The 15979-nt window shown below is 41.9% G+C and overlaps 1 protein-coding gene and 1 long non-coding RNA gene across 4 annotated transcripts; both read left to right on the top strand.

Moving 5' to 3' along the window:
- The first annotated feature begins 1694 nt into the window (after positions 1-1694).
- On the top strand, positions 1695-5237 carry LOC127307871 (uncharacterized). 3 transcript variants are annotated; one of them, XR_007855943.2, is made up of 5 exons: positions 1695-1969; positions 2056-2223; positions 2334-2385; positions 3871-3931; positions 5017-5237. It is a non-coding gene; the product is annotated as an uncharacterized lncRNA (long non-coding RNA). The 3 variants fall into 3 exon arrangements; XR_007855944.2 differs by lacking the exon at positions 2334-2385 and having other exon boundaries at positions 1697-1969; XR_007855941.2 differs by lacking the exons at positions 2334-2385; positions 3871-3931; positions 5017-5237 and adding an exon at positions 3342-3705 and having other exon boundaries at positions 1699-1969.
- Positions 5238-14465: 9228 nt separating this feature from the next.
- LOC127307869 (uncharacterized) lies at positions 14466-15979 on the top strand. Its single transcript, XM_051338642.2, has one exon. It carries the CDS (start codon positions 14582-14584, stop codon positions 15623-15625), a length of 1044 nt encoding a protein of 347 aa, XP_051194602.1. The 5' UTR covers positions 14466-14581; the 3' UTR covers positions 15626-15979.

Here is a 15979-nt window from a genome sequence, read left to right as displayed (position 1 = left end):
AGGTTACTTAAACATGAATATCGAATATTGTGGAGCTTGTTAACTCCGGCATTGAGGGTTCGTGTAATCCTACACAGTTAGTGGTGTTCATCATCCAACAAGAGAGTGTAGAGTCTAGCATCTATCTATTTATTCTGTTATGTGATCAATGTTGAGAGTGTCCACTAGTGAAAGTATAATCCCTAGGCCTTGTTCCTAAATACTGCTATCGCTGCTTGTTTACTGTTTTACTGCATCTGTATTTCCTGGAATATCACCACCATCAACCACACGCCGATCTGACTGACAAAGCACTTTTCTGGTGCCGTTGCTACTGCTCATACTTATTCATACCACCTGTATTTCACTATCTCTTCGCCGAACTAGTGCACCTATTAGGTGTGTTGGGGACACAAGAGACTTCTTGCTTTGTGGTTGCAGGGTTGCATGAGAGGGATATCTTTGACCTCTTCCTCCCTTAGTTCGATAAACCTTGGGTGATCCACTTAAGGGAAACTTGCTGTTGTTCTACAAACCTCTGCTCTTGGAGGCCCAACACTGTCTACAAGAATAGAAGCACCCGTAGACATCAGAGATCCATAATAGTTCCCACACATTCAACAATAACTTAGTGATCGAGAACCATTTACATACGATACCGATTCCCTTTGTCACGCGATATTTTACTTGCCCGAGGTTTGATCATCGGTATCTCCATACCTCTTTCAACCTCGTCCCCGACAAGTACTTTTTACTCGTACCGTGGTATATCATCTCTTGTGAACCATTCACATGCTTGCAAGCTAATCAGAAGACATTCCACCGAGAGGGCCCAGAGTATATCTATCCGTCATCGGGATGGACAAATCCCACTCTTGATCCATATGCCTCAACTCATACTTTCCGAATACTTAATCCCACCTTTATAACCACCCATTTACGCAGTGGCGTTTGATGTAATCAAAGTACCTGTAACATCCCAAAATTTTCCAAATTTTGGAATGTAAAAATAAATAAATTTAGTTGATTGAATTGTTTGTCTTTGTTGAAATTTCACAAGGAATTAAAACTTTTTAATTTTGTTTGAAAACCTTTCCCTAATTAAGTTTTCACAAAGATTTGTTTCCAATGTATTTCTAAACCAAACCGATTTATATTTTATGGTTTTGAAATCATATAAGATTTTATTTAGAGAAAAAAAGCCCAAACCTTATTTTGAAATATCAATGCCTAAGTAGCCATATAAAACTTTATATTTATAATAACATTTTCATTGAAAATTGGTTTTGACCAATATTATCTTTAGAAAAGTCATTTGAGTCGTTTTCGACTACAATATCAAAATCCATGTTGAAATAAAACCAGCGAAAGGTTTTAATTTTTGGAAAATATCTTAATTACCTGATTTCTTAAAATCCAAAGTATGTCTTTAATTTTCCTAATATGCTATTAGGCCAAACGCATAAAAATATATCTTTGTATTTCTATTTAGACGGAAATAGTATTCCATGATGTTCAGGTGCAGTACAAAAAGATTTACAAATTTTTCTTGATTTATTTATGCTAATTTAAAGATCCAAATCTATTACTAGGAGAGAAGAAGAAGAAAAAAATATTAAGCCAAGCCTTGCTTCAGCCAACTAGCATGCGCGCACATGCACGCGCGCGAGCGACCCAAGCCGCGCAGCTGCCAGCATCGCATGCCCCTCGTTTCTTTTTCTTTTTCGCTGCACCCCACGTGCCAGGTCGTCCCCTAGCTCCAGCACTGGCCACCAACTGTACGAGTTCGTCTCCAAAACTGACCAGGAAAATCTCCGGTTCTTGTTCAATTTTGATCCGTTTCGCACGAAATAAAATCCCTATAAATACCCACATACCTCCTCTGTTTGTGGCCCTCAGAAACCCTAATTTTGGTGCCGCCAGGCCGTCCAATTTCACCGCCGGAGCCCCGCCTACCGCCGCAGTATACCGTGGATTCCGATGAAAATTTGTAAGCCCCGCCGCCCAATCTTGATCCAACCTTGTTCTTGTGAACTCGCGCATCATCTGAGCCTCCTGGTTTGTTTTATTGCGCAGCAAAACGACAATTCGTCAATGACACTGATATCACCGTCGTCGTATGAACCTGGCCGCCATCGCGCCATGTGACTCCGGCCGCCTCTGCTCACCGTTGAAGGAAGAGCACCAGCGCGATGAACACGCTCTCGAGTTCCCCACATCGAGCAGCACCTGCCACATGCCATTGTAAGTAGCCGGCAGCTTATTAGTTAAATCTTTCATGTACAGTTTGAGGTAGATTAAGTCAAATCTGCCCCTAACGTTAGATCTAAATCTGAAAACCTACATTACTCCAGATAACTGAACTGGTTCAACCATAGTCCGATCGTTTGGTGCTACCTCATCCATGTAAGAAAATCTGTATATTTCATATCTCTCAATTTAGAGATCGGTTCTCAACGATTCTTCTTGCATTGAATTGAGTTTATAATTAAATTATCTACAACTTTCGTGCAGAAAGTTTTTCCATCCGATAAATTTTTCCGGACAACTTTTCGTACAACATCAAAATTTAACCGCGACATGTTTAATCTTGCAAAATTCATAACTAATGTATGGAAACTCGGATTCTAACAAATAATATGTCATTGAACTCACAAAAATAAGGAGAACACAGTGGTGCAATAAAATTTGACTTTTGAATTTTTTTCGAATATTCAAATTTAAATATGTAAGTTTGAGTATTTTCGGCATGGTTCAAATTCTACAAATTTAAATCAAATGATTCCTTTGCCATTGGTTAAAAATAATTTTACCAAACCAGTAAAACCAAATTCCTAAGCTACTTCAATCGTTTTTGAAATTATTCAAATTCAAACACGAGGATTTGAGTAATTCTGGCATAGCTTAAACTCTATAAATATTTTAAAGATGATTCCTTTTGCAACTGAATCACATTGGAACTCTCCATCCAGTAGCACGCCTATTTAGTTTAGTTGATCATATTCACTTCATATGGTTTTAGATTTGAAGTAATATCCTTCCATGTGTCATACGACACAATTCATAAACCCTACTTGATCATATCTTTTTTCTTTTGAATATGTGTTACTCATCAATATCCATCGAAACCATTATCATAATTCATTTTTGTAAACATTGAGGTTGAAGCTTAACCTCATAATTCCATTTTTCCAAAGTGAATCATATGAGCATACCCATTTACCAAAAATCATTTAGATGTTTCATCATGTCCAAGATCATATCTATTCCAGTTATATTGCCTAGTTCACAATATTGAAACCACAATTTAGTTATTTGAGTAAATTGTGACAAATCTTATTTATAGAGTTTCCCTTGTGCAGATGGCGTGGAGACAATCTACACATGTGTTGAAACCTTGACATCCTTTAGAATATTTGATCCACATCTTGAATACCATTCATGTCTATCCAATCTCATGTCATTTGATCATGTTTATTAAGTTTGGGCTATTCAAATTACAAATGAGTTATTTGAATAATTAAATATACCATTGATTCATACCCAAGCCTTTGTGTAACTTGAGCTATCGTGATAAGTGTTGTCACACTTTAACTTAATAGCATTTAAGTTTTCACCGTGTGGAACCTATGTGATTATTATCACATGGACCATTCCAATTTTGTTTATTCCTTTATAACCAATATGTCTTTTCCTGTTGGTCATTGATGTTACTTCTCTTTTTAAGTAATTGAGCTCATCATTCATATTCTCAAACCATATCTTGCAAGCCATACCTTCAATTTCTCATGGGAACTAAAATACAATGAATAACAACTCTTTGTTTGTCTTGCTTGATTTTGTTGTTGTTGTTTCAATGTGTGTTTATGTTGTGTTAATTTTATGTTATAGTTGTACGAAGAGATACGAGTTTTTATTGAGAGAAGTGCAGAATTCTTCAGTTACCAAAGAGGCAAGTGTCACACACCGTCCTATTATTTTTGTATGCACATTGTAGTTATTTTCAGTAGCTATGTATGCGTAGGAGTTTTTCAAATTATATATTGTTGTTCCAATAAATCTATCTAGGATAGCCATATGATTCCATGCCTTATTCTTTGTCGCCACCGTATTGTAGTATGCTTAGCGTTGCTATTGTAGATGTGTGGTTGGATTTCATGATGTGATATGTGGTATTATGAAATTATGGTTTTATGTAATAAAACAACCTAAAATAATGAATCATCTGGGTGGAAGTGGTAATGCTTGGTTTATGTTGAGTGGTTGCACCGGGGTCATTTCGATGGCAGCACCGTGTGCATCACACTTGAGGTTGGCCACCCAGGAACAAAGAGATTAGCCCGGTGTTCCTGTTTAGTAGCTTCCAGTACAACCACATGCTATATGGGCTCTGGCTAGATTGAGTAGGTTGCGAGAACTCGGCCCAATGTACAGAGGGTGGTAGGTGTTGGTAGGACGGAGCGCGTCCATTGTGGTTGAGGTATTGCTTCTGAAAGGTCTTGTCCTAGTCGACATCTGTCCATTGAGCAAATTGCGCATCATGGAAGAAGAAAAGACTAGGTCATGTGGGGAATGTGTACAACCTCTCGAGAGTGTCAAACTAAGTACTTAGGCGTGTCCCCGGTTATGGACATTATGAGCAACTAGAGTCTGGAACTGTTTGGAGGATCTCATCATTCCAATTTCATAATAAAACTTGATGGGACAAACAATGGGTTTAGGAGCATGCATAGCTAGGTTGTCTTGTGTTTACATGGGCCTATGCTAGCATGTCCGTAGATGTTTAGGAGCATATGAAGCTAACCGTCTTGCGACGGCATGGGTTATGCTAATATGTTCCTAGACGATGTTTCTGAAAAATAAAAATTGTTTATAAAAGATAGTGAAACTATTGCTTTTCGCAAAAGATGCTAAACTCCACCTGCCAAATGAGCACGTAGTTGTTAGGCGCCATTTATATATCCACCAAATAGTGACATTTGCCAATACAAATCCAAATGTATTGACCATGCGTGGCTGCAATGTTTTATGTTGCAGATATTCCGATGAACGAGTGAGGTTCGATGGTTAGGGTTACGAGTCTATACTCGACATGCTCGCCTGTGGCACATGAAGACGAAGGACTCCATGCTGATATGTTTCGTTGTAAACTTTGATATAATGCTAGCTTCGGGCTATGCAAGTTGTAATGTTTACTTTGTAATTACTGGATCATGCGATGTAATAAAGACCTTTGTTTCTTGGTATTACATCTTAAACTGTGTGTGCTAGCGATTGATCCAGGGACTAGCACTATTATACACAGAGATTCAATTCTTACCGGGTTGAATCGCTACAGTACCCTTCCGGTATAAGTGATTTACATGATCTCATGGTCGAAGGACTAGGTAACTATGTATCGAAAGCTTATAGCAAATTGAACTTAATGACGTGATCTTATGCTACGCTTATTTGGGTGTGTCCATTATATCATTCATGCAATGACATAACCTTGTTATTAATAACATCCAATGTTCATGATCACGAAACCATGATCATCTATTAATCAACAAGCTAGTTATACAAGAGGCTTACTAGGGACTCCTTGTTGTTTACATAACACACATGTATCAATGTTTCGGTTAATACAATTATAGCATGGTATGAAAACATTTATCATAAACATAAAGATATATAATAACCACTTTATTATTGCCTCTTGAGCATATCTCCAACAGTCTCCCACTTGCACTAGAGTCAATAATCTAGTTTACATTTGTAAATATATAACACCTTGGCCTTCTGGTGCTTATCATATTTTGCTCACGGGAGAGGTTTCAGTCAACGGATCTGACATGCTCAGAAACGTATGTATTTTGCAATTCATTTGCATCTTCACGCATCACTCTTTTTCCAAATGAGTCGGCATTAAATATGTTTGGTCTTCTGGTGGAACCTTAATTCCGCGGTCTGAAATATGTCACTAATATTATCACACACAGTATAGCTTCAAAGTTCTGACACTATCGGAACTACACCAAGTTCTCAAAGAACTTCTTGACTTAACATCCTCAATCATTGTCAAAACAATGACATACTCTGCCTTCTTCTGTAGAATCCGTCACAATATTTAGAACTCATCTAAATCCAGCATAGACATCTTCTAGCTCATTGTGCTACCTTTTAATCAACACTTAGCCTAATTGAGATTTTATATGTGACCAAAATAATATCGGTGTAACACCTTACAGCGATTTGTTTGTCATTACCCCATATAAAACTATATATATCTTTGGTTCTTCTAAAGCACTCAGGGATATTCTTACTGTCGTCCAATGATCATCACATGAATCATTCTGGTATATGCTCCTAACTTTTTAGAACACAGGACATCTGATTTTGTACATATTATTCGTGATCTAAAATCACTCATGTGTTTTTACTCATCGAGTGTCAAATACACTCAAGTCTTGTTAAATCTACACATGGAAAAGAACACCTTCTTAATATTTTTATATTGAACTACTTCAATATTCATTCTATGTACTTTAACTTTAACTTATTATGTGTTTTAATCTATCTTCATAGATCTTGACCTAAATATGTTTTAGTTCATATCCTTTCATTGAATTTAACTCTCAGTGAAACCTTTTTAATCAATTATATAATTATATTATTTATAATCAATGATGTATCATCTACATAAAGTATTACAAATATGTCTCAGCGCTCCCACTTAATTTCTTGCAAATGCAAGCTTCTTCATCGTTTCTGATGAAATCAAAAACTCTTTGACTATTTCATCCGGTGAAGATTCCAACTCCGCGATACTCACTTCATCCAATTGAAGTTTGTATACCTATCTAGTATTCCACGGACCAGCAAAACTCTTGGTTGCATCTTGTATACACCTTTAATACACACTTCTGTTAAGTAATGTTTTTTTCCATCCTACTAGCATATCTCATAAAAAAATGTAGCGATTACTAGAATAATCCACATAAACTATAAGCATTGCTACGGAAGATCTAATCTTATCGTAGTCAACTCTTTGAAATTTGTCGTAAACTACTTTTTGACAAGTCGAGCTTCTTCAAGGATATTTCATCCAAGTCCATCTATTTTATATATCCATTTACTTTCAAAACGTATTCACCTATCTTGGATTTCATGGCACATAGCCATTTTAACAGAGTCAGGGCTCATCATAACTTCTTTGTATGTAGTTGGTTTATTCATTGTTCAAAATCAATCCTTTGTCCATAAATCATTTATTTGATCACAAAGTAAACCATATCTACAAGGTTCAATAGGTACTTTGATCTCCATGACTATAACACTTTGTAGACATGGGAGCCATGATCATTGTGGCCGATTCCAGAACCATTTCTGATGCTGCGCTACTCTGATCATCATGCTCAGGTTCATCAACCTTATCAAGTTCTATTGTCCTCCCACTCAAATACTTCGCTAGAAACAATTTCTTGGAAATAAGTAAGAAACATCGACAAACACTTTTGTCTTTGTCTCCATAGTGGAAAGAATTCCCAATCAATTCTTTGGGATAACCAACAAAGACATTCATCCGATTTTGGTCGTAAACTTATTTACTTATGCTATGCACACCAAAATTTAAGGAAGGACTATAAGGGTTTATACCCATGCCATAACTCGCATGGTGTCATTTCAGCGGATTATGATGATGCTCTATTTAGTGTAAAAGCGGTAGTCTCTAAAACATAATCCACAAAAATATAATGGCATCAATTAATTTTATCTCATCATTAAACCAACATGGTTTGGATACGTCTCTCGGATACTCCATCATCACTATGATACTCCAAGAAACGTGAGTTGTAGAACAATTTTATAACTCTCTTAGATGTTCGCTAAAAATCGTAATTCAAATATTTCCACCATGATCCAATCATAGATATTTGACTTTTCTATTACGATGATTTCCACTTCATGCTGAATTTTATTTGAATCCATTCAAATGTTTCAAACTTCTTCCTTATCGAATAAATATATCCACATATATATACTCAATTCATTGTTCGAAGTTTTCATGAAGTAGAAGAATCTCCCGCACACAACTATACCAAGTGAACCACATACATCATCATGTATGTTTCTACTAAGTTAGTTGCCCGTTCAACTCTTGGCCTATGAACGGTATTTCAGTCATTCTCTTTAGAAGAGATTTGCAAGCGCCAAACGATTCAAAAATCAAATGACTCCCTTCATGCGTTCCTTTCTAACATGACCTAAATGGCGGTTCCACTAATAAGTGGAATTCAAATCATTTGCCTTACGGCATATTAGCGTCAGTGTTATGTATGTGTGTTTCACCATTAAGATTTATAATAACTTATCCATCGTACATGGAGTAATGTCATAATTTGAACAACTCATTGTTTTCATTTGACCAGAGCAAAATAACAATTATTAAGTTCTTTATTATAAATCCTAAGGGCTAGGTAGAATGCCAACGATAAACATAATAACACTTTATTTTGTCCAGACGTGCATTATTACCACATTCTTTATCAGTCACTTAGGCCATTGTATTCTTGTATTTCGTTGTGTTGTACGACATCTCATGCCAACCAATATGGTACTTATACCCAAGAATTCAATTGTGTGACCAATCAAAGAATACATTCATAACATGTATATCATCTATATACACCTGAGCTAGACTTTCTAGTCTTTTCTTTCTTTCTGCCAAAATATTTTGTAGTTTCTCTTTTAGCTTTCCTCATTCTCAGAAAACACTTCAACATCAATAACTTTTAGGTTTGTTGGTCAAACACCAATAACCTTGAGGTTCTTACCTTGAAGTTAATCATCACATGACAAGTGTTCCGAATTTCACTATTAGTAACCTTTTAATGTGATGAACAATTTCACTCATAATTTTATCCATCAAATCATGACGACTTTCCAAGACCATGTCTGTACATGCTAGGCTCGTAAAGTTTAACCTTAGTATTCGCATGTGCAAATCTGGCTTGCACCCGTTGTATGCACACGTAGAATCTATAACGCCCGATCATCACGAGATGCTTCGAAACGACGAGTCTTAGCAACGGTGTATACTAAGGACGATCACTTCATGGATATGCGAATATCGTTAGTGCCCAACTAGTTGGAGGATTGGGACGCCTGGCGTCTTCAGCCTTCGTACATTCCCATAAAACTTATGAGTTTATGTAGTCTCACTAGATTATATTCTATCATCTTGCAATAAGGTCTTAGATATCACATATATCTCATACCTTGCTTATTTCTGAAAACAAAATTTCCAGCTCCTTACTTTTCAAACGGATTTGAACTTTAAGTTTCACGGAGACAAGATGATTTTGGGTACTAATTGAAACCATTGCTCTTTGAATCAACAATGTGAGGTTTACTAAAAGTTTGCAATAGGACTTAATCATTTCTTGATTCTTCAACAATACGGTACTAGTTCGTAAAGTTGTTTATCAGACTTAACGGTATTTCTATCTCAATTATAAGACTAGCGCATGGTAGATAACGGATGCCAATTCTACAAATTTAATTCAAAATACTATTCAGACAATGTTCATGATAATTAGTTCATGTTTTAATCTAATTACTAATGAACTTCCACTTAATACAACATCCCTCATAGTTGTTAAGTGGTACACGATCCATATCCACTACACCAAAACCGATCATCACGTGAGATGATGTAGCTTCAACGGTGAACATCAACATGTTGATCATATCATCCATATGACTCGTGTTCAACCTTTCGGTTTCCTGTGTTCTGAGGCCATGTCTGTACATGCTAGGCTCGTCAAGCAAACCCAAGTACTCCGTGTGTGCAACATGGCTTACACCCGTTGTATGTGAACGTAGAATCTATCACATCCGATCATCACGAGATGCTTCAAAACGACAAACTGTAGCAACGGTGCATACGAGGGGAGAACACTTTATTATCTTGATATTAATGTGAGGGATCATCTTATAATGCTACCGTCGCGATCTAAGCAAAATAAGATGCATAAAAGATTAGCATCACATGCAATTCATATGTGATATGATATGGCGCCTTTGATCATCTCCAAAGCACGGACATGATCTCCATCATCAACGGGCATGATCTCCATCATCGTCGGCGTAGCGTCAAGGTCCATGGCGCCGTCTTCATGGTTGTTCTCCATATGTAGCAACTATTACAACTACTTTGAAATAATACTACAACATGAAATATAAAGACAACCATAAGGCTCCTGCCGGTTGCCACAATACAATAATGATCATCTCATACATATTCATCATCATATCATGGCCATATCACATCACCAAACCCTACAAAAACAAGTTAGATGCCTCTAATTTGGTTTGCATATTTTACGTGGTTTAGGGTTTTCGAGTAAGATCCAATCTACCTACGAACCCGAACCACAACAGTGATACTAGTGTTATCAATAGAAAGAGTAGATTGAATCTTCACTATAGTGAGAGAGACAGACACCTGCAAAGCCACTTATGCAATACAAGTTGCATGTCGAGCGTGGAGCAAGTCTCATGAACGCGGTCATGTAAAGTTATCCCGGGACGCATCATCCCACCATCCCGCAAGATGCAAAGTACACGAACTAAAGACAACAAAAGCATCAACACCCACAAAACCATTGTGTTCTACTCGTGCAACCAATCTATGCATATACACGGCTCTGATACCACTGATGGGATTCATAGCATAGAAAATACAAAATTTCCTACCGCAAGAACGAATAACAAGCCAAGGTCCAATCTAGAAGATGGTAGCAACGAGAAGATCATGAGACTAACCCTCGAAGATTTCCAAAGCCTACGAGATTAGATCTCGTTGTTGCTGTAGTCGATCACTTGCCGCTTTCAAAAGCGCATAGAAGATCTTGACGGTGCCACAGTCGGGCAGCACCTCCGTACTCGATCACACATTCGGTGTTGATGACGACGTCCTTCTCCCCGTCTAGCGGGCAGCGGATGTAGTAGATCCTCCTCGAAATCCCGCCAGCACGACGGCGTGGTGGCGGTGGTGGTGGAGAACTTCGGCAGGGCTTCGCCTAAGCGTTGTGGGAGGTGTATGAGGAGGGAGGTGTGCTAGGGTTTGGGAGAGAGAGGGGGATAGGGCGCCGGCCAGGGGAGCCCTAGGTGGTGCGGCCAAGTCTAGGGCTGCCCCCTCCCTCTCCTCCTCATTATATAGGTGGAACCCCAAGGGTTTTCCCAAAGTCTTCGAATAAGACCCCAATTCAAAAACTGCCTTATGGACGAAACCTAGAGGGACATGGACTCTCCCCTTCCCCCTTTCTTTGGCCGGCCAAGGAGGTGGAGTCCTCCATGGACTCCACCTTCCCACTTGGTTGGCTGGTTGGGTTTGGTGGAGTCCAACCGAGACTCCACCTTCCATGGTGATTTCATCCGGAAGGTTCTAGAACATTCTAGCGCCTTCCATAAATGCACCGGATCATTTCCAAACTTGGAAAGTGACTTCCTATATATGAATCTTATTCTCCGGACCATTCCGGACCTCCTCGTGATTTCCTGGATCCCATCTGAGACTCCGAACAAACATTCGAACTCGATTCCATATTCCATATCTACTTAAAACGACATCAAACCTTAAGTGTGTCACCCTACGGTTCGTGAACTATGCAGACATGGTCGAGACTCCTCTCCGATCAATAACCAATAGCGGGATCTGGATATCCATAATGGTTCCCACACATTCAACGATAACTTAGTGATCGATTGAACCATTTACATACGATACCGATTCCCTTTGTCACGCGATATTTTACTTGTCCGAGGTTTGATCATCGGTATCTCCATACCTCGTTCAACCTCGTCTCCGACAAGTACTCTTTACTCGTACCGTGGTATATCATATCTTGTGAACCATTCACATGCTTGCAAGCTAATCAGATGACATTCTACCGAGAGGGCCCAGAGTATATCTATCCGTCATCGGGATGGACAAATCCCACTCTTGATCCATATGCCTCAACTCATACTGTTTGGAGGATCTCATCATTCCAATTTCATAATAAAACTTGATGGGACAAACAATGGGTTTAGGAGCATGCATAGCTAGGTTGTCTTGTGTTTACATGGGACTATGCTAGCATGTCCGTAGATGTTTAGGAGCATATGAAGCTAACCGTCTTGCGACGGCATGGGTTATGCTAATATGTTCCTAGACGATGTTTCTGAAAAATAAAAATTGTTTATTAAAGATAGGGAAACTATTGCTTTTCGCAAAAGATGCTAAACTCCACCTGCCAAATGAGCACGTAGTTGTTAGGCGCCATTTATATATCCACCAAATAGTGACATTTGCCAATACAATTCCAAATGTATTGACGCTGCGTGGCTGCAATGTTTTATGTTGCAGATATTCCGATGAACGAGTGAGGTTCGATGGTTAGGGTTACGAGTCTATACTCGACATGCTCGCCTGTGGCACATGAAGACGAAGGACTCCATGCTGATATGTTTCGTTGTAAACTCTGATATAATGCTAGCTTCGGGCTATGCAAGTTGTAACGTTTACTTTGTAATTACTGGATCGTGCGATGTAATAAAGACCTTTGTTTCTTGGTATTACATCTTAAACTATGTGTGCTAGCGATTGATCCAGGGACTAGCACTATTATGCACAGAGATTCAATTCTTACCGGGTTGAATCGCTACAGTACCCTTCCGGTATAAGTGATTTACATGATCTCATGGTCGAAGGACTAGGTAACTATGTATCGAAAGCTTATAGCAAATTGAACTTAATGACGTGATCTTATGCTACGCTTATTTGGGTGTGTCCATTATATCATTCATGCAATGACATAACCTTGTTATTAATAACATCCAATGTTCATGATCATCTATTAATCAACAAGCTAGTTATACAAGAGGCTTACTAGGGACTCCTTGTTGTTTACATAACACACATGTATCAATGTTTCGGTTAATACAATTATAGCATGGTATGCAAACATTTATCATAAACATAAAGATATATAATAAACACTTTATTATTGCCTCTTGGGCATATCTCCAACACTACCTTGGAGAAATCGGGTGTCCCTATTGACGGAGGAACGCTCCTAGACCTGGACGGACCCGCCGGAGCCCGGTAAGAAGAGAAGGCCCTGTTCGAGGCGGCCGCCGGAGAGGTTGAAAAAACCTGCCAAATTGGCGAGGCTGTGATCCGCGAACGCAGAAGCCTTGCCCGCCGCGATGCTATCTGGATCGCTTCCCGGCGGCGATGACGATCCCCCGGTCAGATCCGTTACCTCTGAGGCTACCGCCGTCGGCGCTTCCTTCGTCGACCGCGGCCTCGGCCTCGAACATACCGGGGAGGGGCTTTATGTGCGGCTGCGAGGTTGCCTCCGCCGGCTGCTAGGTGGTCTATTTGGCATGCCGTCAAAACTTCCTGCGCCGACAACTCCGCTTGGTGGGGAGGCCACCAGGTGGAGGGGAGGAGGAGCGGCGGGCATGGAGAAACGGAGGGAAGTGGGAGTGTCGCTTGGGCGGTGAGGAGAGTGTAAAGGGGTTCACCTCATCTCCCGCGCTTTCCAACGCGTGCAAAACAGTCACGACACGGCAATCGCCTGGGTCTGTCTCCAGAAAAACGGCCGAATCAGCAGTTCCTCTCGGACCAACTTTTAACCTGCTTTAAACATGATGTTGTGCAACATTTTGGTGCGAGTTAAGCTTCCAAACGAACGAATTTTGACCCACTAAGAGCATCTCCAGCCGTCTCCCCGGGAAGGCCCCTAGGATGCCTTTTTTTATCCGAATGGACGAAAACGGCCTAGTCGCGCCCCCGGATCCTCGTTTTCGTCCGAATTTGGGCTTTCATCTATCCGGGGAGCCCAGGTCATCCCCGCCCTCCCCGGGGAGCGCTCGGGGAGTCCAGACAAAAAAAAAACGCGGGAAACACCGAGAAAACTTCCCGCGCGGCTGGTGGCCCCGACTTGTCGGCGAGAAAGGCCGATCGTCGTCCTCGTCGCATCGTCTTCCACGCGCTGTAAAAGCCTGCCGCCAGTCAGTCTTCGCCGGACGCGTAGCTTCCACACGGCGAGTTAATGCCATCGCCTCGTTTTCACGCGCGTCGCCCTCTATCTATCGCGAAACTACCGCGTCTGGCCGCATTCACCACGCCGTCTCTCTATTCACCTCTCTTCTCCAATCTCATTGAGCGAGAGCTAGCGATCAATGGCGAACGTTTCGGCCACCGCTCTGTCCACCAATGGGAGGGGAGGCTTCTCCACCAACTCGCATATATATGCTAAATATCTTTAAATTTTGCCTATGTTTGAACGAATTTCATCTTATTTTGTCTGAATTCGTCGTTATTTATCAAAAATTTCCATCCATCCTAGACTCGCCGCTGGAAAAATAAGCTTCCTCAGACTAAAAATTACATCCATCTGATCCTAAATAGCCGCTAGAGCCCGATGCTCTAAATGAGAAGCACATTGTTGGCCACCCTCTTCCATTCGTTCCCCTTTGTCGAGGCAGGTCAACTCAGTGGCTCACTGAAACCGAACCTGTCCCGAAACCCCCATTAGCGCAACACAAGGCTAATCGCGCGCGCACGATGCACAACCTCCTCGCCAGGATCCCGCAACCGCGCAGGCCCGTCGTCCTGGTCGCCTCCTCCTGCGCGCTGATCCTCCTCGCCACCGCCCTCCTCCTCCCGCGCGCCCCTCCCGCCCCGCCGCTCACCACGGCCGCCGCCATCCGCCTGGACCCGCGCGTCGAGCGCAAGAATGGCAACGCGGTGCTGTGGCAGCTCCCGCCTGGCCCAGACCGTCCCCGCGCCGCCGTGTTCGTCGCCCCCGGGTGCACCATCCGCGCCACCGACTTCTTCGACGCCTCCCCGGGCTGCCCGCGCTGCGCGGGGCTCCCCGAGGAGCGCCGCTTCACGCGCGAGGCGCTCCGCCGCGGCTACGCCGTCCTCGCCGTGTCCAGCCGCGCCCAGTGCTGGTCCCTAGACGCCGACGCATCCGGCGAGCTCGCCGCCGTCGACTCCATCATCAAATGGTGGGTCAACGACCAGCACCCCGATGACCTCCGCGGCCTCCCGCTCGTCGCCATCGGCGCGTCGTCGGGCGGGTACTTCGTGTCCGCGCTGGCCGCCAGGGTCAGGTTCAGCAGCGTGGCCATCATGATCGCCGAGGGCGTGTTCGCCGCCATGCGCGAGATCCCGGCCGGGTACCCGCCGGCGCTGTTCGTGCACATGCCCAAGGACGCCGAGAGGGCGCAGATGGTGGCGGCGAGCGTAGCCCAGCTGAGGTCAAAGCGCGTAGACGTGCGGGAGATCCAGTGCGATGCCTTCGCCGTGAGTGGGGAGTTCCTGGCCGCGAGGATTCCGGGGTTGACTCGCACCGTCGCCGACGGGATCGTGGACGTGCTTCGCCACAAGTCGTTCCTGGATGACAAGGGGTTTCTGAAGAAAGATGGGAGGAGCACGCCGTGGAAGAAGGCAGCAGAGGAGGCCAAGGTCTTGCCGGCGGGGTTCTCGCTGGAGAGCCATGTCACGGAGGAGCTGAATGTTGCGTATGCGTACCATGAGTTTACCAGCCTGAAGAATGCAGAGATCTTCGAATGGTTCGAGTCCCATATGCATCGCAAGGTTTGAGGACGCTTCGTTCCTATGGTTATTATTGATGGCTAATTTGATGCTGTACATGGAAGTGTTGCTGATTTGAGATGGCAGGCTGTAATGATCCGTTGGAGTTGGAAAGAAGAGCAATGATTTTGTAAGATCAATCATTCCCATAGCTTGTAGTTTACCATACCAACTTGTAGTTTCCACTTATGTATTTCTTTTCTGCCAAACTTGTTCACTGTCCTCATTGTTGTTATTATTGTACTAACTTATAACACAGAAATGTCTTGACACTAGAAAATGACCGAGACTTGGATAAGTTGATCCTTTGTGAGAAAGGATATTTATATAATCAGCCACATTTAGTGTAACTCCAGTTTGATA

This window comes from Lolium perenne, chromosome 6, assembly GCF_019359855.2.
Source record: "Lolium perenne isolate Kyuss_39 chromosome 6, Kyuss_2.0, whole genome shotgun sequence".
Taxonomy (NCBI): domain Eukaryota; kingdom Viridiplantae; phylum Streptophyta; class Magnoliopsida; order Poales; family Poaceae; genus Lolium; species Lolium perenne.
Note: the sequence above shows the minus strand (reverse complement) of the source record. Positions and strands in the feature narration are given on the sequence as shown.